The sequence below is a fragment of the Neomonachus schauinslandi genome, chromosome 5 (genome assembly GCF_002201575.2).
Source record: "Neomonachus schauinslandi chromosome 5, ASM220157v2, whole genome shotgun sequence".
Lineage (NCBI taxonomy): Eukaryota > Metazoa > Chordata > Mammalia > Carnivora > Phocidae > Neomonachus > Neomonachus schauinslandi.
Window position 1 is genome coordinate 117562068 of NC_058407.1, and position 22734 is coordinate 117584801.

General features: G+C 35.6%; 1 protein-coding gene across 1 annotated transcript in view; it reads right to left on the minus strand.

The window, feature by feature from the left end:
* Positions 1–22734, minus strand: part of MLLT10 (MLLT10 histone lysine methyltransferase DOT1L cofactor) — a 223585-nt gene that overhangs the window by 14456 nt on the left and 186395 nt on the right. The window contains exons 14-16 of the mRNA XM_044915534.1: positions 14722–14900; positions 3802–3919; positions 2179–2251 (exon numbers count right to left, since the gene is read on the minus strand). Coding sequence (XP_044771469.1) covers positions 2179–2251; positions 3802–3919; positions 14722–14900 — 370 coding nt within the window. The remainder of the gene's footprint in view (positions 1–2178; positions 2252–3801; positions 3920–14721; positions 14901–22734) is intronic.

Genomic DNA, 22734 nt, shown 5'->3' on the forward strand with positions numbered 1-22734 from the left:
AGCAAGACCACAGTAATTTTTATTTGAACCCTTTATACAAATTTTTCTAAAATGCCTTGGATCTGTACTTCAAGTGGTACTAACTTAATCAAAAGTCTTCCAAAACAAATATTACTTATATTAAGATGAACATGTAATGTTCTCTCATCCATTTTTTGTTTTAAATTAGCAAAGGTGGTCACTTCTGCTCTCCAGCCTCCATATTAACATAATACATTAGTAAAGGGCTTTAGCCTTTCCAAAGTGTTTCCACATAATTATCTCATATGATCTTTGTAACAACCTACTGAGAAGTCGAAACCTGGCTTATTGGTTCGATTTCTATATGAGGAAACACCATGCAGTTTTAGTGACCTGGGCAAAGACACGCTGCTGGTAAAGGGCAGAGCTGGGCGCAGCTCGGGTCTTCTAACAATCCACTAGTGTTCTGCCACTGCCTCAGTGTGCTTCTTTACCAAATCTCTTTCAACAAGTTAAACAAATGAGTTTTTTTTTATTCTACACGTGAACATCACGTGCTCCATACAGTTGACCATCCTCTCCAAATAGTACATTATGCCAGGATAATTTAGGTTATTACATTTCAGGCTGTTTTTAAAGGGTAATATAAAGTTGGAAATATATGTTATAAATAATTTGGTAAAATTTTTTGTTTTAAATGTTTTATCCACTTAGCTAATGAAAAACTAAGAACTATGCTAAGCAAAATAGCACTGAGGGATCTTGCAAAATTTCTGGGTAGCTTCTAGGATATTTTAAGTTTAAGAATGGAACACAGAAATGCTTCCTCCACTAAACATATGAGCAAAAGCCCATTAGTTTTCTTCTTCAAAAAGTGGAATAAAATAGTACAGAAATAATCACAGCATAAAATTATAGATTAGGTCAGTTGATGTTATCAGTGTGTGCTTCGGATTCCTAGTTGAAAAAGAAGGAATATTTCATTTCCTCCAGAGTTCAATTAGGAAAAATAATACTACTTTTAGGTCACCCAGGAATTTTATAGGAAAAGACACTACTGGATGTACCACTAGAAAATAGCAAAATTAGAGATTACTGATGTTCCTTAAGACATTACCAATATATCAGCAATATAACAACAGATATTCATGGTATCCTCGCATAAAAATCTTTATTTTTAATAGAATTTTTAAGTTCCCATAGCTGAAAAATGTTCATTTCCCACAGTTGAAAAAAGACTCCAGAATGGGCTTTTACCTACTTCTGTTCTCCATTCTCACCCAGTCTAACCATGCTTGAGGCAGAGTTTACAAAATTAGAAAGCAGAGAGAAAACAAACTGAAAGAAGATATAGAAATTGAAAGTAGAATACAATTAATAAAAAGAGAGCCACAGCCTAAAGTTCCATCGTTTTCTATAAATTGATACAATATTCCCCTCTGCCATACTCCCCCACTGAGAACAGAAGATGTGGGGCACTTAGACTGTGCTCAGAGAAATTCAACCTCTGCTAACAGGAATAACCTTATATACATTATGCAAGGTACCTAGATTCTACCATATAGTATCTACGACCATTTCAAAGAACAATGTAATAATTTGTTATACTTAGATTCAATTTTAGGAACTAGAGGGATTTTTTTTTTCCAAAGGTTTATTTTTTTCTTATTAATCTCTACACCTAATGTGGCACTCCAATTTACGACCCCAAGATCAAGAGTTGAATGCTCTTCTGACTGAGCCAACCAGGTGCCTCAAGGACTAGAGGGATTTTAGAAATGAGCCCCAAGAACTAGGAACTAGAGATGAAAGGGTTAAGTGCATTGCCCACAACAGAGCTAAAACTGGAACCCAAAGTTGAAAGCCTTGAGTCTTGTTGCTTTAAGAGGTTTAAAGACTATTTCATGACCAAAAAGAATGAGCCAAATTAATGTACTTAATAGTACCAGCAGCTAAATATACAAATGATAAAAACAAGAGAGTTGAAACTGACTGGAAATCTAAGAAAAGGGATGTCTTCTTAAAAGCTTAGAAATCTAACCATGTGTTTAATATTCAAATTAATTTAGAATCATTTTTCTGGACAGTCCAGACATGCTTCTTATCTACAGAATGCTTTTACAGCCTCACAAATGTACGCTCTAATAGGAGATAAAGAAGTTTCCAAATCTCAAAATGTTTCCTTTGCCGACACTCTGCAGAGTAAATAATGCTTACCGTGGTGAGAGACTTCCTCGGGGTGAGCTTCCTCTGCCAACAAGGCTGCGGCTATTGTCTCCAAGATCTTGATCTGCAGTGTAAATATTTCATAGCTGATAAAGTGACTCTCACTAGATAAGAGGTTTTAAGCTCTTGCCCTGATTTTTCCTAAAACATACATAAAACCTTTACCACTATCTTTGCAGTTACTACGAAAGTAGAAGATCTAGTATGTTGCTAGTTCAGAATTGCTGAACTGTGGCATGTAAGGCGTTGTCCCTACACGTTTTTGTGGGTGTAGAAGGCCATGGATTATGTTCCGTTCTTTCATTCCTTTCAATTTTACAGCACAGAAGCGTGGTTTGCATTTGCAGTACCCTCCCCTCAGCCACTTTTAATTTCTACGGTTAAAGTAATGAATCACAGCTGTGGACAGCTAATCTGTATGCTTATCACAGCAAATCCTTATGCTTTGTATTTTTTAACACTTTGCATCCCAAGACAAGTCATAAAATGCATAATGTATTACACGGCCACACACCATAACTAAAATTATATATATTACATGGATCCTCACAGCAAGAATAAAATTAAACATTAAAAATTTAAGTTGATGAAAACAAGTAGGAATATTCTGTACTTAGAAAGGAAAAAATTAATTTCTTCAAAATAATTCTTAAGTAACACCAAGTATCTCTGCTTGAAAAGTAACTTGTATTTCTCCTACAGTCAGTTCCTTCTAAAATCACCCTATCTGGCCTCTTTCAAGATTGTCCTCCCCTTATTCTGAGTCAGGTAACCTCTGACCCTTAAAGGGTAAAGACATGACTGATCCATTCTTGGTGAACTGCTAAACCCATTCCCTCCCCCCCAAACAGGCATGACTACTTGGACATGTCAACAAATCCTTAAGGATGGAATGAAACAAAGCAAATCCAGTGGCTCATTAAAACAGTACAAGAGGCAAATGCTACAAAATGTCAACTGGTAAAAATTCACAGGATTACTAAACACTGTAGAAATTCTCTAACAGGATTTTTTTTAACCAAGTTTGTGTAATGCAATTTCATGAATTATGCAAATAAAGGTTTAGGCTATTCACAGAAAAGCCCAGTGTTATGTTACTTTCATTGCACAGAACTGAGAACTGAACACATCAATCACAAAAGTCACAGGAGACATTGTTGCATTCCTGCCTGCTGATGGCTCTGCTTAAACATTTACATTTCAGACAGTAAAAAAAGCACATCACTATTTTGCAGCAAAGCGCACTATTTACTTCCAACTGTGACTCTTTTGGTTAAGGTGGGGGGGTTGCAGCATAATCCTATATTAACCACACCTTTAGACTTTTCAAATAAAATGAGCCAATGGTGGGGGTGGGGGAATTACATTGGGGGAGAATTTAAAAATTCTTGAAAACTGGGTGCCTGGGTGGCTCAGTTGGTTAAGCGACTGCCTTCGGCTCAGGTCATGATCCTGGAGTCCCAGGATCGAGTCCCTCATCGGGCTCCCTGCTGAGCAGGGAGTCTGCTTCTCCCTCTGACCCTCTTCCCTCTCGTGCTCTCTATCTCTCATTCTCTCTCTCTCAAATAAATAAATAAAAAAATCTTAAAAAAAAAAAAATTCTTGAAAACTTACCTGTTTGATTGTTTTCAGACTGAACTATAAGAGCTGCCATTGATGAACTTGGATTTAATCTACTGCCATACATATGAGATGGTGCCTGACTAAGAGAAGATCCAGATAGGGTATTTGCCTAAATGAAAAGAATTACAAAGATAAATGAATTATACTTGAAAATATCTTCATGTTTTTCCTCCTAATAGACCTAGCAACTATTTTTTCCAACCTAAAAATATAAGCAAACATTCCTGACTTTCTGAAGAGCAAATTTCATTCTTACTTGTTTTACCATTCCAACATTTCAGTTTTTGAAAAGTCACATAATTCCAAATTAAAAAAAAAATAAAGACTGGCACAAGGTTATTCTTGCTTTAATTTCAGAATATCTAGTCACTAACAAAAACCCAATGGCATGGTAACCATGTGAACATATGACTAATTATTTAATCTTATTAAACCATTTACAAAATAAGGGCAGGTAGACAACAGATGTCTAACAAATGCTTCAGTCTCTTACTTACATCACAGGCTGGCGAAGGAGGTCAAAAGGTCCAATTTCTACTTTTACTATTTTAACTATACAGAGCTATATTTCCATTGCTTAACTCTGTCATTAGTAAAACCTGCACACTATTCTGTTACTTCCTATTTTGATAGACTTGGAAGCCTGCTGCTTTTTCTGTTTTGTTTTGTTTTTATTTTAAAAGAAAGCAAACAGGCATCACAAGTATGTTTTCTATACAATGCAGAGCTCAACGAATCACAGCTTTGCCCTGACCCCATATAAGGCACTGTCTTTTTGGCAGGAAGCCAGTTCCACTAACTGGAGAGCTGGTCCAAAGTTTGTAATTCATTCATGTTGCTAACCACAATTCTGAAGGCCTCTACTGGGACTTGTGCCAAACAAGCGAAAATGAACCCTTAAACAGATGAAGCTAAGGAGGCTGGCCAAAGTCTTGCATAATCCAATGTAATAAAAATGCCTTCTTTGATGTGAATACTTTCTCCCACTTTCTAAGAATATTATAACCTTAAAATGTGGCATTTTGAGAGCAAATCTCTTGTACACAAAATACTGTTATTCAAAGAAGGCTATTACTAGCCTGAAATACTTTTCAGATTTAACAGAACCACAAATCTTTAAAGTAGACTTCATATTCTTTTTCATGAGTGAAATCAACTTAAGCTTTATAAAAATGAAATCACTGTACAGTTATATCAGAACAGAATTCTGGAAAATAATTTCAAAGGATTGAAGCACTTCTAATATAAAGAAACTGAGTAACAGCAAAAACAAAAAGATGGGGGACACACCAACATGTACAACTGCACACAAGAGACCCAAGACAACACAGTGGTTATAACGAGCAAAATATTACAGAAAATAAACTGTGTTTCTGGAAAGACTCAGACCCTGACATTATATATGGCCTCTAGCCAACTTACTGGGCATGAAAATTGGACTTTACAATTCACAGAAATACTCTGTGATGTAGAATCCTGTCCTTGTTTTTCCGTTGTTTCAAAGGGTATATTTTCTAGCTCATTCTTTCATGTCTAAGTTTAACTGGTCAATTTTTGGTTTCATTTTTCCTCTTCTTAAAGATGTGTACAGAAAGTAAGTTTGTACTATTTGGGGCGCCTGGGTGGCTCAGTTGGTTAAGCAACTGCCTTCAGCTCAGTAGAGTCCCAGGATCAAGTCCCACATCGGGCTCCCTGCTCAGCAGGGAGTCTGCTTCTCCCTCTGACCCTCCCCCTTCTCATGCTCTCTCTCTCTCATTCTCTAACAAATAAATAAAATCTTTAAAAAAAAAAAAAATAAGTTTGTACTATGAAGTCTTGTTTAACAATCCATTAGCCCTCAGTAAAAGGTAAGGCATAATTTTAACCTCAAGATCATACTAGATACCATGTATTTAGTAGTACAGCATACTAAAATACACAATTCATAAATAGAAATATACTTAAGATTTTTTTACATCTCCAGAAGTCAACTACCTGGAAATCTTGGCTACTTGCAAAATAACTTAAGGTAAGAAAAATTACCAAACAGACAAACAGAAAGACCAGATGTTACCAGTCCCATGTGTAAACATCTCAGATACCATACACTTAAAAATACCCTTTGCAGAACCAATTTGCTCTTACTCTAGATATAATTCTAAAAAGATCAGCTAATCATATAAAAGATTAGAAGTAGAAAGTTCTTGAGACATTTGTTGGCAGCAGAAATCAACAGCTAACAGTATTAAGAAGAAAGAGAAAAATATGAGCATGTTCCAGAGCGCTGCTGCGGTGGTGCTCAAAGAACATGGACATCTAAATGCCTTAGCATCTGTATCTCAGCCTTCTGACTCTCCTTTTTCATGCAGTCATCTATAATGGTTGAAACATAACTAATATTGTACCAGTTGGACCACTTTTTTAGTTCCAATTATCAGTTTTATGAGCTGTCTTAGTCTCTTGATAAGAATCAAAAGATCCTACTCCTCAGAAAAACACTTTTTCAGGAAGGGCTCTTTCTGCAAGGGCTTTATATTTATCCTTATTAGCTTCACATTTTTTTGATGTAGTCTTCAAATTATCTTAGTTATTCTATCACACATTAGCCCACCATACTAAAAGATCAAAATGCAAAGCAGTACTGCATAATAACTGATTTGCATAATGACTATCATCAAGAAGAAGCTAAATCATCTTTAGCATAATTCCAAAAAAGGAAAGTATTTATTTTGCAAAGGTGCCAGGCAAAAGTAAAATTAGTAATAAAAACCTAAAATGGGAATATATTCTTCATTATCCTAAATGACTAATTTCCCAAATTCCCTGAATGAGTAAAAATTATCTGGTAGTTTGTTTTTAAAAAATTATTGCATTTATTGAAACCAGAAACTTTGGAAAGAGATGAAAAGTTATTAATTTTATCAGGTAGCATTTTGTGGTGTATTAAAACATCTAAACCACTCTACATTAAAACTCAAGTCATTAATACACTTTAAGTGGTAATATGAGTCAATAAAGAATCCACAAATGTCTGACACTGCTTAGCCAATACTTCTGAAATGATGTTTAGAATGGTTAATGTTGGGAACCCATGATAACTCCGTTACCACCTCAGGGCCAAGAACCCCCCACCAGTTTAGTGAAAAGATTTACAACTACTTAGTAGCAATGAAGAAGGGTAAATGAGAATGGCATTGGGGGGGGTGACTCACTGAAGAAAGCATACACGTAATGTCAGACATTTTATAGACTCAAAACTTTCTGTGAACTCTACTACTTTTGCAACTTTTCTATATACATCTATAATTAATTTAAAATAAGAAGTTAAAAGAAAAAATGATTATAGGGGCATCTGGGCAGCTCAGTTGGTCAAGCTTCTGACTTTGGCTCAGGTCATGATCTCAGGGTCCTGGGATTGAGCCCCGAGTCAGGCTCCTCCCTCAGCGGGGAGTCTGCTTGTCCCTCTGCCTCTCCCTGCTGTACTCTGTCTCGCAAATAAAAATAAAATCTTTAAAAAAAAATGATTATAAAACAAACTGGTTACTTGACTTCATGGTGTCCCATTGAAATCATATCATCTACTCAACCTGTGAAAACAGGTGTTAGGTTAGATCAAGATAAAAATATTTAATAAATATTGTAAGTTCATATTGCCATAATAAACTTCTAATATATATCTTAGACTTTTTTTTTCCCTTCTCTAGATTAATAATTGAAAGGAACCACTTCCACTCAAGATGTTATATGACACTTATTCTAATACTTTAGTAAACGCCTAAGAGAAGTATTAATTATTTTACAAGATGGACCCAAAGGCAAGTAGAGTAAGAATAAATTGAATAATTATTCAATTATTGAGGTAAATTTAAGCCACTTTGAAAAAAAAAATGTGTTTAGGTGCCTGAGTCCAACAACCCTAAGCAAATTTAGAATAAGTTATTATGCTAAAACATCTAGAAAGATATGCAGGTCTCTACCATGGCAGTATTCAAATTCAAGCAAATCAAGGAAATTTAGTGTTTCCTAAGTAGATTCACAGACCATATAAAAATATTAACAAGATTAAAATGACATTTCAGCTTGAAATTTCCCCTGTTGATAACAGTTCACTCCTATATTCCAAATGTCTGCTTATGACCATAGAGAAGTTTTTAAAAGAACTCTAGTTGTAAAGTAACTCTACCAAATTCCTAGGTACTTGGCCCCTTCTAAAAGAGTTAGTTGTGTAGGAAAAAAGTCAGGCTAATGCCCACTCAGTTATTTGAATATCAGACTTAAAAGTGGATGTTTTCATTTAGGGTTTGTTTTTCTCCCTAATGTTGGTAAAGGCAGAATAATACAGAATAAACAACAAAAATTAAGTCTGAGAGAACAGAACCTATAAAAATTTCACCTTTGTAAAGTATCACAGCAATATATCATCTAGAGGTGGATATGAACCTTCATACATTTCTTAAATGCACAATTAACCTGTCAATAAACACTGAAGTCAAACAAGCTCTAAAACACAGTGCAGCTGCTTCTTCAAGCGTTCCAACCCTGCATATGATTTAAAAATACATTCTTCCAGGGGCGCCTGGGTGGCTCAGTCATTAAGCGTCTGCCTTCGGCTCAGGTCATGATCCCAGGGTCCTGGGATCGAGCCCCGCATCGGGCTCCCTGCTTGGCAGGAAGCCTGCTTCTCCCTCTCCCACTCCCCCTGCTTGTGTGCCCTCTCTCGCTGTGTCTCTCTCTGTCAAATAAATAAAATCTTTAAAAAAAAAAAAAATACATTCTTCCAAAATCTTGTCAGACTCACTAAACTGAATATTACTTTTAAAATTTTCAGTTTCATATATATTCTTAGAAGAAAAAACTTTTCATCATCACTGTATCTGCCATAAATCAAGCTCTCTCACCTTGGGCAAGGTGCTAACCCCCTCTCTGTCTTCAATTCCCATGGGTAAAAATGGAACTAATAATAGCATCTACCTCATAAGAATACTGCAAGAATTAACTGAGCTAGTATATAGGGCTTATAAAGAGATCTTGCCACATGGTAAGCATTCAAATTTTAGCTTATTTTAAAAATTCTTTCATACACTATTATGACTTCCATATTTTCTATCAACGTCATTAGAGAATATCATTTATCGATTATATTTTCATATTAATACAGCTATATTTCAAAGATTAAAACCCATTTCCTTGAGAAAAACTAGATAGTATGTCTCATTATGCAATGATATTTTAATCTATGTATTCTATAATAACACAGCAATACTGCAAATATAATGTAGGGATTCAAATATTTTAATGATAATTTATATATTTTTTCAATTTGCAAACACAATTTGACTAGAAAAGTTTCCAGGAAAAATTAGAGAACAATGGAAAGTTTCATATATTCTTCAACTCAATTCAAACTTTGCACTATGAAACATATTCTGATAACAGACCCCATTTCTGTGTCAGCTCCCACCAGTAAGGCTTTAATACTCAGCGTGTGATGAGAGATGAAACCAAGTGTGAACAACTTTCAGGTCCCATGAGTAGGCTGACTGTTAAAGCTGTCAGGTTCAATTGCATCATTCCACATTATTCAATGCCCCAAACTGCTCCCTAATTGTTAGGAGCTTAACGTATTCAAAACCATTGTTTAGGCTAATGCTGAAATGCACCACAATTGAGTTTCTATAAAGTAGTGGGAGGGATTAAATTGTTGTTAAACCATCACTGAACACTCATGATTGGACAACAGAACTGTATAGAATAACCAACCAATCCTAAGCAGGTTTCCTAACTGGTTAATACCTAATCAATATATCACCCATCTTTTGTGGAAAAAATTAAGTCCCCTAGGACCAAAGCAGCTATTGAAATAAATTAAGAACTGTAAAGACCTCAGTCAACAGATGAACCTAAAATGGCTAAATTTCATCTATCTATGTTAACATGGAATTATATATTTTAACAGAAAAATTTTTAATACTATTTTTAGTAAGGGAAGTGCTTCTGTACAATTTATCTCACTGGTAAACAGGCTGTTTCTGTAACAGCTGAAACTAAGAGTCCTATAATAATTTTAACATCAGTATAATAACCATTAAATCCAAAGTACTTTATGGTCTACAAAGTACTTATTCTCATTTGAACTTCGTAATATACCGGTCCTCATAGCAGGTAGGACAGGTATTTAAAGTACTCGATTTTACACACACGATAAGTTGACACCCACAAATTGAAAAGATCTGCTCAGTCACACTAGTGAGTAGCAATGCTCCTGGAAAACAAGATTTCTGACTCAAATTTCTGCTATTTGGCATTGTGTCACACAAATGGACACAGTAAAATTCCTAACAGTGTTTTTCAAAGAGATACCTCTTGACACACAGGCACATCACTGGGAAATTAATTTTTATGGTAATGATTAGTAAACCAGAGACCAGACTCCAGAGTCAGACTGCCTTGTTTCGAAACTTAGTTCCATCACTTACTTACTAGACATGTGATGTTGCGTAGTTACTTAACCTCTTGATCGCCCAATAGTAAGTGACATTATAAACAAAGCACTCATACAAACTTATTTTGCTCAGAATGTTAACATCCTTAAAATTACAAGTCATTATGAAATTATTTAAAACATAAAAGATGAAACTTCTCATTCTGACCAATCAAATCAGAGATCCTCTGAAGTCAGGTCTATCTGCCTGGGAAACTGAACCATTTTCTCAAATAGAAGGAAGTACAGACATCATCTGAAAGGAAATTGAGGACTACTACATCTAAGACAACGCCCTACACACACACACACACACACACACACATGAAAGTTATCATATTGGAAAATGAAGTAGTCAAAGCTGACTGAAGTAAAAGTCTCCCTACACACACACACACACACACGAAAGTTATCATATTGGAAAATAAAGTAGTCAAAACTGACTGAAGTAAAAGTCTCACAGAAATGTGCAAAACATTAGTCATCAAATTAACTATACATTAAAAATACTTAAACACCTGCAATTACTAATTATCACATAAATAAACCTTGAAAGTTCCTTCATTTATTTATTTTTTTTTTAAAGATTTTATTTATTTATTTGAGAGAGAATGAGAGACAGAGAGCACGAGAGGGAAGAGGGCAGAGGGAGAAGCAGACCCCCCGCTGAGCAGGGAGCCTGACGCGGGACTCGATCTCGGGACTCCAGGATCATGACCTGAGCCGAAGGCAGTCGCTCAACCGACTGAGCCACCCAGGCGCCCGAAAGTTCCTTCATTTAAATTACTTTTAGGGGCGCTGGGTGGCTCAGATGGTTAAACGTCTGCCTTCGGCTCAGGTCATGATCCCAGGGTCCTGGGATGGAGCCCTGCATCGGGCTCCCTGCTTGGCGGGGAGCCTGCTTCTCCCTCTCCCTCTATTGTTCCCCCTGCTTGTGCTCTCTCGCTCTATCAAATAAATAAATAAATAAAATCTTTTTTTAAAAAAATAATAAATTACTTTTAAATTTATTTTTTATAATAGTAACAGAGTAAACAAGGAACCAGATTATCTACATGAAGACGGTGCCCAAAAGCAAAACCCAGAATGCAGAAAATAATGTAATACAACCATTTTTCATTACTTTCAGTTTTAAATTCTTCTATTAAGGGAATCATCCTTCAAACAAAAGCACCTGAATTTTCCCAAAAGACAAACAGAATGAATGCAGAACTAGGAGACAGAGTGGAATTGGAAAGGCAAAATGAAAAATTAATGATACACCTACAGAAACTAATTTATACCTCTACTCATGACACAAGGGCAGAGCACATCATTAAAAAAAAAAAAAAAAAATCACATGGACAGTAGTTCTGTCTTCTAATAATGTTAAGAAACTATTAACTATATTGCTGTTATCTGTGAAAGAATAATTATTCTAAAAAAATATATCAAATAAAAGGGTTTAATACTGAAGAACTAAAACTAAGTTATCAAACATTTTTTCAAGGTTTTTTCTAATTAGAGCTGCTAAGCATCAATTTTTTCCCTACAATTTTACAAGTGTCTCCTTTTCTCCCCCCATTAAAAGCACAATTCTGTTCTCAGTTTTTAATTTCTATTAAGCTCTTCCTGATCTTACCTCCCTGACCACTTTCCAGGGAACAATTCTTAAGACAGCAAATAAGTCCAACAAGAGGCCCGTCTATCTTACTTAAAAAACCAAGGCCAGAAAGATCAAGAATGACCTCTGGATTTTCATCCTGCTGGCACCAAGCCAGTCACAAAAAACTACTACTTTCAGTAAGTTTTTTGGGGGACAGTGAGGGAGACATAACATTATTCAAATTTAACATTTCCATTCTCTGAGTTATATTTTTTAAATATTTGCTTGCTGGTGTGATGGTTTTCTTAATAACTGTAACAAGATGTCTATAATTAAATTTTAAATATTGATAATTTTAATTAACCCACTTATAGCACTGCTAATCAACTACCTATAAAGAAACCCTAAATAAGAGACTACCATTTGATTATCTAAGCACAATGACTTGTGCAATTTGAAAATAAACAGAGCCTATATGAAAGTTAAACAGAAATAAACTTGTCATTTTGAAGAGAAGATTCAATTACCAAGTACATCGCAATTTTAAGAATCCTATCTAAACATTCAATTTATTCTAAATATTTTTGTATCATTTCCCTCGCACATTGCCTAGAAAATTCACATTTTGCACATTCAATACCAATACTATTGTCTCAGGCAGCTAAATTGAAGTAGTTCTGCACTCAGTTCAACTGAGAGGTCAATGTGCCTCAGTTGCCTGGAGACTGATGGTTGCTACAGCAGCACCAGATAAGCCAGGCTAAATAAGCTTCAGCTTGAAGGCAGAAAGCATTTACTGCTAGACAGAAACATAGATGCAGTTGTCTCAGCATGCAGCATTTGAGTCTAACTAGATGATCATATTTATAAGAGACCCATCTTACTGAAACATGGAAAGAGGATAAACAGTAAGGATTTTAATTGGACTGAATCCTGGATTACTTGCAACTATGATTTCTTTGTTCTTCAGTTGAGTCATATGTTAAGTGGAATTTTCCCTCTAGCTATAAATTTCTCTTTACCACCACTTCCCCCATCTACCTCCCTAATGCCAACCCCCAAAACCACAAACATCATGAATGAGAAGAAATGAGATTTTTGCTTAATTCAGCCTGGAATTAACCAGAGAGTAATTAAAACAGACTTTTATAAAGAAAGAAAAGAAAAATGCACACTGAAAATGTTCATGTGAGACTTTGTCCAAGGATAGAAAGCTATCAACAGCATATGGCTACATTTAATTAAAAGAGATGAAACTATTTACAAGAACCATTCTCTCATTTATCCTTTCACCCTCTCTAACCCCACACGCCTGGTATGCTGGCTACCTCACCAAGGCTAGTGAAATGAGCTACAAAAAACTCTCCTAAATTAGTCAAACTCCCCTTATTCAGGCTGAGAGGTTCACCACATAGTTAACTTTCATTTTCAAACGTGATACCACTAATCATGCCATTGGTTTTCCATGCCGAACTGTCTGTTTATTCCAATACCTGACCTAATTATAATGGTGACTGCTTGCCCTGCACCATTACATACTTTAAAAATAACTAATGCTGCACTCTGATGTACAGCTTACAAAAAATACTAAAAAGTGTGTGTATATTCTAAAGGCCTGTACAACAAAAATTATGAACATATAGCATAAAGCATAAATTTACAGCAACTTACAAACAACTTACTTAACTAATTGTTTGTAATTAGACATTTGTCTTTGTTATAAACTTCTCTTGGGGCACCTGAGTGGCTAAGCGTCTGACTCTGGATTTTGGCGCAGGTCATGATCTCATGGGTAGTGAGATCGAGCCCCGCGACAGGCTCTGTGCTCAGTGTGGAGTTTGCCTGTCTCTCTCCCTCCCCCCTGCTTGCATGCTCTCTCTCTCTCTCAAATAAATAAATGAATGAAATCTTAAATTTCTCCAAACATTAAGAGGCTTATTAATAGAGCTTTGGATAAAACTGAAGTAAAATTATAAAGAATTCTAAACAAATAAAAAATATATACTTAAGGAATTTTAAATTATTACCTTTGGCAAAGTGTGTGTATGTATGTGTGTGTGTTTGCAGCTCTGCCTACTTACTGTCCTATTTGTATAATGCAAGATTACAATTTTTCTGATATGACTCTTGCTTTGAAAGGATTCCTGAAGACTAGTAACTTTATAGATCTAAAGTAAAGGGAAGGGATAAATGCACAATCACCAACACAGTCACTTATTTACAATATTTATGTACATTTTTTCTCTCCCACTAGGAGGAAAACAATACAGTACTTGTCAATCACTCTTTATCCCATCATTCTCTTGTATCAGTTTTTGAAAATTTAGACAGGAGATAATAATATATTATTTCTGTGATTTTTAAAATTATAAAAGGAATGTTTTAAACCACAAAAGTCCAAAATTGGATCATACTTTCTAAGTATGTCTACTTAGAAAGTCTACTTCTTATTTTTTTTTACTTTTAAAGATTTTATTTTTAAGTGATTTCTATACCCAACTTGAGGCTCAAACCCACAACCCTGAGATCAAGAGTCACATGCTCTACCGACTGAGCCAACCAGTCACCCCACTAAGTCTTACTTTTTAAAAAGAATAAAAGTTCGCACCAAATTACTAGTTTACAACATTAGGACAAAATTAGAAACTCAGAAACTGAAAAAGATCAGTTAATGACAATGTATTCCTTTATCCTCTCTCATGAATATCATGTAAAAATGTCTATTATTTCCACTAATATGTCACAACAAATGGAGATATTTTATAAATTCCCATAGGAAGCCCTATTTGATTTCTTCTCCAATCAAACTCACTTTCAAAATGACAAATCCACCTATAGGTTACTTTATAGCATTGTAATAATTTACCTGAGTTGTAGCAACAGCAGGGGCTGCAGATGATGCCGCTGATGGGGAGAGAGCTCCCACTTGTTGCAAATGCCCAGAAGACTGCTGAGGTAAATGAGAACTGGAGACAGGAGTACTAGATCCTGAGCCAGATACTACATTTGGAAATGATACTGCTACATCATTGCTGTTATAAATACCTGCAAGAAAACAAAATTATTTAAATATTTTATAATTTAGCCGCCAAATTTGTCATAGACACATAAATATTAATCATTAAGTTAGAAGACCCACATTTCCTCCTGATCTCTCCCCTCAATGATAAATTTTATTGGCGGTCATAAATAATGTATCAATAACTAAATGACTAAACACTGACTCATCACAAAACACTTGTTTAAAAGAACCTAAGTCATTTTTTGTAACAAAAATGGCTTTGCCAATAGACTAGGATCACATCAAGAAGTGCCTTGTAAAAATAACAGTAAGAGTTTTAGGAATTCCTAAAGGCAAAGAAATATTTCTTAAATGGGAGAATGAAGCAATTAGAGTTGTGTAAAAATCACCTGGTAAGCTTTTCAAAATGCAGATACTACAGCCCCAGAACTGATGATTAAGAAGGTCTGAAATGGGAAGAGACGGTTTCAGAAAGGTCACCCAAGTTACAATACACTACACTTGAGATTCAAAGACTAGTAAGTGGATTCTAGAGATATTCCAAAGGTAAAATGAATAGACTTTATGACTGAATGGGGTGAGTAGGGTAGGGATGGAGGAGGACAGAGGATTAAGAGATGATGACAACGTGGACCACTAGGTGGTGGTAACATTCACTACCAGGAACTCAGGAAAAGAGAATGGAAGGCTTGAAAGTATTTTCAGAGGCACCATGGAGTTACAAGCCAGAAAGAAAGGGAGAAAAGAGTGAAATAATTCACACTGAAAAGTGGATGGGAAGAGGAAGGACAGAGATGATGAATAAAAGTTAAGAGGAAAGAGGAGTAACCAAAAAAAAAAAAAAGTATGTGGGTTGGTTGGTTGTTTTTGGTAAAGATGGGAGATCACACTCATATGCTCCACAGAGGAGAAGCTCTTTGAGGATAAAAGTGAGAGATGGGAAGATCTATAGACCAGCAGGATTCTCAATCAGGGATGATCCTGCTCCACAGAGACATGTGACAATTGTCTGAAGACATTTTTAGTCATCAAAACTAGGGGGCTCTACTGACATACAGTAGTAGAAACCTGGGATGATGTTAAACATCTTAAAGCGCACATGACAGCTCCTCACAACTAAGAATTATCTGGCTCACAGTGTCAATAGTGTGGAGGCTGAGAAATCTTGATATAAACCAAGGCTCCTCAGAGGGTGGGAGGCAATAAGATCCTAAGAACTCGACACTGTAACAAGAGGAAAGCAAGAAAAAAATGAACCTAAGTGGGTTTCAATAAAAAAAATATCAAAAAATTTTGAGAAACCATAACCCTTGAAGGCAACAATTATTTACATTAATAGTACAATTTACTTTGTTCTAAACAACATAAATGTTATTGATTCATAATAAATAAAATCACCCATAATCTTCAAACAAGGAAATAAAGGAATTGGGACATTTTTAAAGGCCTTATAACTATAATTGAGGGTCCTAAGATCCTTTTTATATCTACAATTTCTCCAGAAAAAAAGATAATTTATTCATTCAACAAATGCATCCATTTCACAAACATCTGAGAGCTCACTGTTTGCCAGACATTATTCTAAGCCTTGGAGATACAAAGCCATTCAAGATATGTGGTCTCTGCCTTCAAGAAGCTTAGTGGAAAAAAGAGACTATTACAAAAGACTGTGAAGAGTGCTATGATAGAGACATCCTTAGGGGCTCCGAGCACATAAAAAGGGGTACCTAACCCAGACCTGGGGTGAGAGGATGAGGGTCAGAAAAACTTACTGGAAGAGATGGATGCCTTTAAAGCTAATTTCTAAAGGAGCTGTAGAACTGAGGTGAAGGGGGGTTTGAGGAAGAAATATAACAACACGTAAGTACCATCTGTAGCTTACACAAGAAATGAGGCTAAAAAATAAGCAGGAATCAGATCAAGAACATTGAAAGCCAAAACATTAAAAATTTAGAGACAACAGGAAAACATTGAAGGATTATAAACAGAAGCTTGGTGTGATCAGACTGATGTTTAAGCAAGACAAGGCTGAGACTAAATTGGGGAGGGGCTTTATTAGAGACTGAGAAAGCTGTTGAAGGGTTGCTACAATATTACTGATGAGCAAAAATAGAGATTAAACTAAAGTAATAGTAGTCAAGGGATATTCTAAAAGCAAAGTTCATAGGACTGGTAACTAATAGAACCTGAAGAATAAATAAGAAAGAAGAGTCAAGGATGACTCTTAAGTACCAGTAAGTGGGGGTGGTGATACCACCCACCGAAGCAGGAGTAGCACCTGGGAGCATCTAGTATTTGGTTACTATATGTAGTATAGTTACTATACTGGCCCCTGTAAATACATGTGCTAGCGTAATAGGCCAATGAGGTAAACATTACTCCCATTTCACACAAGAGCAAACAGAAGTTTAAAGAACTAATTTGCTTAGTGACCTAGTAGATGGTGGAATCAGGATTCATAATCACAGCTACTGAAACCACTTCCTAACACAAGTCTGAAGTTCAGGTTAATCATCATGGCCTCTGAGATGCCTGTGGAACACAGAACTCCTCTATAGTCTAGAACAGAACAGGATCAGCCTGAAGCTCAGCAGAAAACTCAGGTGTGGAGCTACAAATCCAGGAGTCAGAAGAATAGTAAAGTTAGTGTACATAAACATGAAAACTCAAAAAGGCTTTCTGTTGGCCTGCCCTGTGTTTAAAATCTTAAATTAGTTCATATTTCGAAACACTGAAACTTCACATTTTTAAAAAAGTTAATTTAGAAATATTTTTTAAAGATTTATTTCTTTGAGAGAGAGAGCTCACGTGTGCAAGAGCTGGGGGAGCAGAGAGAGAGAGAGACCAGGGCGCCTGGGTGGCTCAGTCGTTAAGCGTCTGCCTTCGGCTCAGGTCATGATCCAGGGTCCTGGGATTGAGCCCCACGTTGGGCTTCCTGCTCAGCGGGAGCCTGCTTCTCCCTCTCCTCCCTATGTGTGCTCTTTCTCACTATCTCTGCCACTAGCTGTCTCTCTCAAATAAACAAATAAAATCTAAAAAAAAAAAAAAGTGAATTCTAATTTGTCCTGAAAAACAGAAGCTCTGTCAATACTGGATACTATATTCTGAAATAGCAACAATATGCTGGAGCTTTGGCCACGACACAGATTCTTTAATCCCCCAGAGTCCTGTCTTTCCTTATTCTTCACCTCTTCTCTCATTTATGTTACCTATCTGGCCCCTGTAAATATGTGATTTACAACTCCTGATGCAGAAGCTAGTCAAAGCCAAGAAATGGTAAAATAAGATCACCTAGGGAAAGTTTTCAGCATGATCAAGAGGATCAAAGACAGAATCCTACAGAATGTTACCACTTAAAAGACAAAGACCACAAAGAACAAAGTAAGAAAACTTAAGAGAATCTCAGAAACTAACACTTAGAGAATTTCAAAAGAACAGGTCAAATAATTCCACTGGTCATTTAAGGTCAGGCCACAAAAGGGAAGTCACTAAATGAGACAATGAATCTTGGCAAGATGAACTCATTTAAGAAGTTTGGCTGAGAAGGACAGAAGAGACAGCATGTAAATGAAGCAAGTATTTATAAGCCTTATATTCCAAATAATGGACATATACCTGAGAAAAATAAATTTTTTAAAAAGTTCATTACCTCATATTTCATTCAAGAAATATTTATTGAGGTTCTTATAAAAAAAAAAAGGCACTGAAGATAACGAAGAAGGGAATTCTGCCTTCAAAGTCTCACAGCAGAGCTAATAAGTATTCATAAGCTACTATGATACAGGAGGGAAATACTGGTAAGGACATGTGAAATGAAGGACAACTGAAGTTCAGAGGAAGAGACTGGGGTGGAGGAATTCCAGAGAGCAACCCTTGAACCCAGCTTTTGCAGCAAAGTACCTTAAAAGGTAGAATAATCTAATAATCTAATTTTTTGATGGTGGAGAGCATACATGGAATCTCCAACTCTTAAAACTAAAAGTTACCTGGAAACAGCATGCTTGGGGTTGGATGGAACCAGCACAAGTTTTTGACTGAGACAAAAATCCTGGCTCTCCCAACTATGTGATGTTAATCAAATTACTTAAGCTTTCTGAGCCTCCATATTGTTCTTCTCTATAAAAGCAAGTAATAGCTACCTTAAAGGCTTTTATTTGAGAACATCCATGTAAAGGCTCTACCAGTGCCTAATACACAGTAAATTTCCATAATGGCAGCCATTGCTACTTCAGAGTTATTGCTCTAATTAAAATTTTATCTTTAAGTCAGGAATGTACAGTATTATGATTATCAGGTCCTCTAATGTCACTAATACTCTTTCAAAACCGAAAATACCATTGCCACATGTAATAATATATATACGTGTAACACTGAAAAGCAAAAACTGTGGTGAATGAGGACCCCCGATGTCTAAACTGAAATCTGTTTTTATATTGCATTTGAGCGTAAACAGGAAACTACACAGCTAAATGTGCAATGTGGTGATCATACTCTGAAACTGTGTCTAGAACTCAGGTTATTACTATAAATAGAACAAATAAAAGTTTCTTTTCCTATCAAGGCAGGGCAGTATAAATATCTAAATCTTTTTTGAAGATGACAATCATTGACTCTCCTAAATTCCCTCATACTTCAGGGTATGATTGGTGCAGCATGAAAAAATAGTTTAGTAAGATCTCTAGATCTTTATTTAAAAGGTAAATAATCCTCCTTAGATTGTTCTGTACCTGCTTTCTATTTAACTCACTCTATTTCCATCTTCCACAAGTTATATGTTACCTTAATCCAAATCAAGGTGCCATTCATTGAATTAAATAGAACTGAATCCTGCAATGCATAAACTCTAAGAAAATACCTGAAATTCATCTGTTCAGGACAGAGGGTAGAAACAAAGATATAGAATGATACAGAGGGTAGCAATGATGTATGGATTCATCCATCCATCCAATATTTACTGTGTGTTTACTAGAAGATAGGCAATATGCTAGGAGCAAGGAATAAAAGTGGGGAACAAGACAGACAACATCTCTGCTCTCCAAGAATTTACAAGTTAATTAGGGAGGCAAACATTTAAAACAAACATAACTATAAATTGTGACAAATGCTATGATCAAAGACAAAGAGTACTATAAGTGACAAATCAGGAAGCAGAAAATATCTGTTTGGGGAAAAAAAAAAAATTGATACTTAAGCCAAGACCTAAAGTTTAGACAGGAAGATGTTAAGTGAAAAGAGTAAAGTAGAAAAGCTTGTTCAAAAAACAAGCTATTTTACTATTTGTAAAGAAAAATAGGTAATATGGGTAAAGCATAGTGGAGAGAGTGGTAGAACCCACTGGAGAAGGGAAGGAACAGATCTCACAGGACCCTGCAAGCCATGGAGAGGTGTTTAAAATTTATACTAAGATAAATGGGAAGACACCAAAGGCAAATACAGCATGACAGTTTTTTAGAAGGTCATCCCTCTAACTGCTATGTCGTAAATGAATTAAAAAGAGGAAGAATGGAAACACGAAGGTCATTTAGAAGGCCATTCCACAATCTAGGTGAAAGATTATGTCCCTCAAGACTAAGGCTGTAGTGTTATGGACAAGCTTGGAGAAAGACAGATCTGAAGTGCATCTAGAAGTCAGATGAACCCAACCTGATGATAAGCTACATTTGGTAGATAAAGAAAATATTATGAATGAATTGGGTGGTGATTAGAAGTGCCATTTACTGAGGTGGTGAAAACTGGAATAGAAAGAGTACATTTTTGCTTGTAAAAGAGAAAAACGTTGGTCTAGGACTAAGTCCTGAAGACCCCCAACATTTCAAGGATGGTTAGTGTGGAAGAAGAACCTGCAAAGAAAATTGAGATCAGTGAGGTAAGAAGAAAACCAGTGCAGTGTCAATGAAGCAGAGAAAAGAATCTAAAGAAAGACAGGGCATATCAACTGCATCAAATGATGCTGAAAGCCTAGTTAAGACACAGAATGAAAAAGCCCACTGGATTTGGAAACATACTGTCTACCACATATTAAGCATTTGATAAATAGTAACTATATTATAAAATATAAAGGAGAAATATCTATTAATGTTAAAAGAAGTAAATAGAATAATATATACAACAACAGAAAGATTCCATTGTTAATATTGCCTTAATTTCCTTCTCCTTTGGTGACTAATAAATAACAGGATTATTTTGGCCTTCCCTTTCTAGATTGTCCAATATATCTCTATATGATTAACACATTCATTATTCTGAGAGGGTAAATAAAATTTAGAAAAAGTTAGAGCTTTCTCTCCTAAGACTCTTGGCCATCTTGATGGAATACAGGTGTTTCTAAATCTCTTTAGGCAAGCATTAAAACCATTTCTTAGGCTGCTCTACTTTTACATAGATATGAACAATTCTGTATTATTTCTTTTGACTCTACCTATAAAAATAATACATGCTAATTATTAAAAATCTTAAATAGATGGAAAAGAAGGGGAAAAAATCACCCACAAACACTGTTGACATTTTTATGTATCCTCAAACTTCTTGGCATATAGTTTATGGTTTTGTTTAGCTTTATACAGCTGCCTGTATATTAAAAATTTTTAATCCTTTTATATTTAACATGTTTTCCTATTTCATTATAAAATCTTCAAAAATGTTTTTTAATGTTATTTTGACATAATCAATTGAATATTGCATAGTTGACTCTGGTTTACAATATTCTACAAATATTTATGCCTAATATACCCAGACAAAATATTAGATGAAGATACTACAAAAAAGAAAATAGGTATCATCCTTGCATTTATGGTTCTTAAAGTGGTTCTTAAAGTGAAGGATCCAGACATTAAATAATCAGCAAATACTATGCTATGATGAAAAAGCAGAATGTGCTGAATATAAGGAGTAGCTTAATTAAGATTAGCAGAATAGGCCTCTGTGAAGAAGTAACACATGAACTAAAAGGAAGAGAGACCCATTTCTGTAAAACGGCCCAGAATTCTTTCCCATTTTGTGTCCAAATAGCATCCCATTTTCTATCAGGGAAATACCCCTCTCCTCCATTACATACACTCTCAGCCCAGGGATAAACATGTGACCCAAGCTGAAATGGTCTCTCCTGGGAATTTAAATCTTGAAGGCATACACACAAGGGCAGAAAATGGTCAGAACCTGTTAGTCTAATGGTAGTAATATTAGGATTCTATTAATTCTTGTTTACCTAGCCCTTGAATCTACCCTATTTCTCTCCTCTCAGAGGTCTGGGATGGGATTTTTCCTTTAATTCTCTAAAATAACTGAACATATCCAATAAATTCCTTTTTTGCTTAAATTTGACAGAATCTACTTCTGTGGCTTACGTACAATGAACCCTAACTGATAATAGCCAGTGTAGTATAATAAGCAAAGAAATAAAATGCTTAAGATGAAGCCAGAAGTCAGCCCAAGAGCCAGCTCATGGAGAACCTGGTAGGTAATAAAGATAAAGGACTTCTGAATTTCATCCTAATGGAATGCCATTAAAGTGTTTTAACCAAGACAGTGGCATGATCAGAACTGTATTTTTAAAAGATCATTTTGGATACAATGTAAACAATGCCCTGAAAGACAATGGTAGAGTGGAATCAGGGAGATTATTTAAGTAGCGACTGCAATAGTTTGGACACAAGATTTTAAGTATTTAAATTTGGTGAGAATTTTGGAGTGAGAAAAGGAGAGGCTCGGGACTGAGCCCCAAGCAATTTCAACACTAAATTAGGATAAAGGAGAAACCAAAAGAAAATTAGTAAGAAATGGTCAAAACAACAGGACAACCAAGTATAATGTTAGAAGAGAAGAGGTAAGAAGGAGGACAGGAAAGGACAAGACAGGACG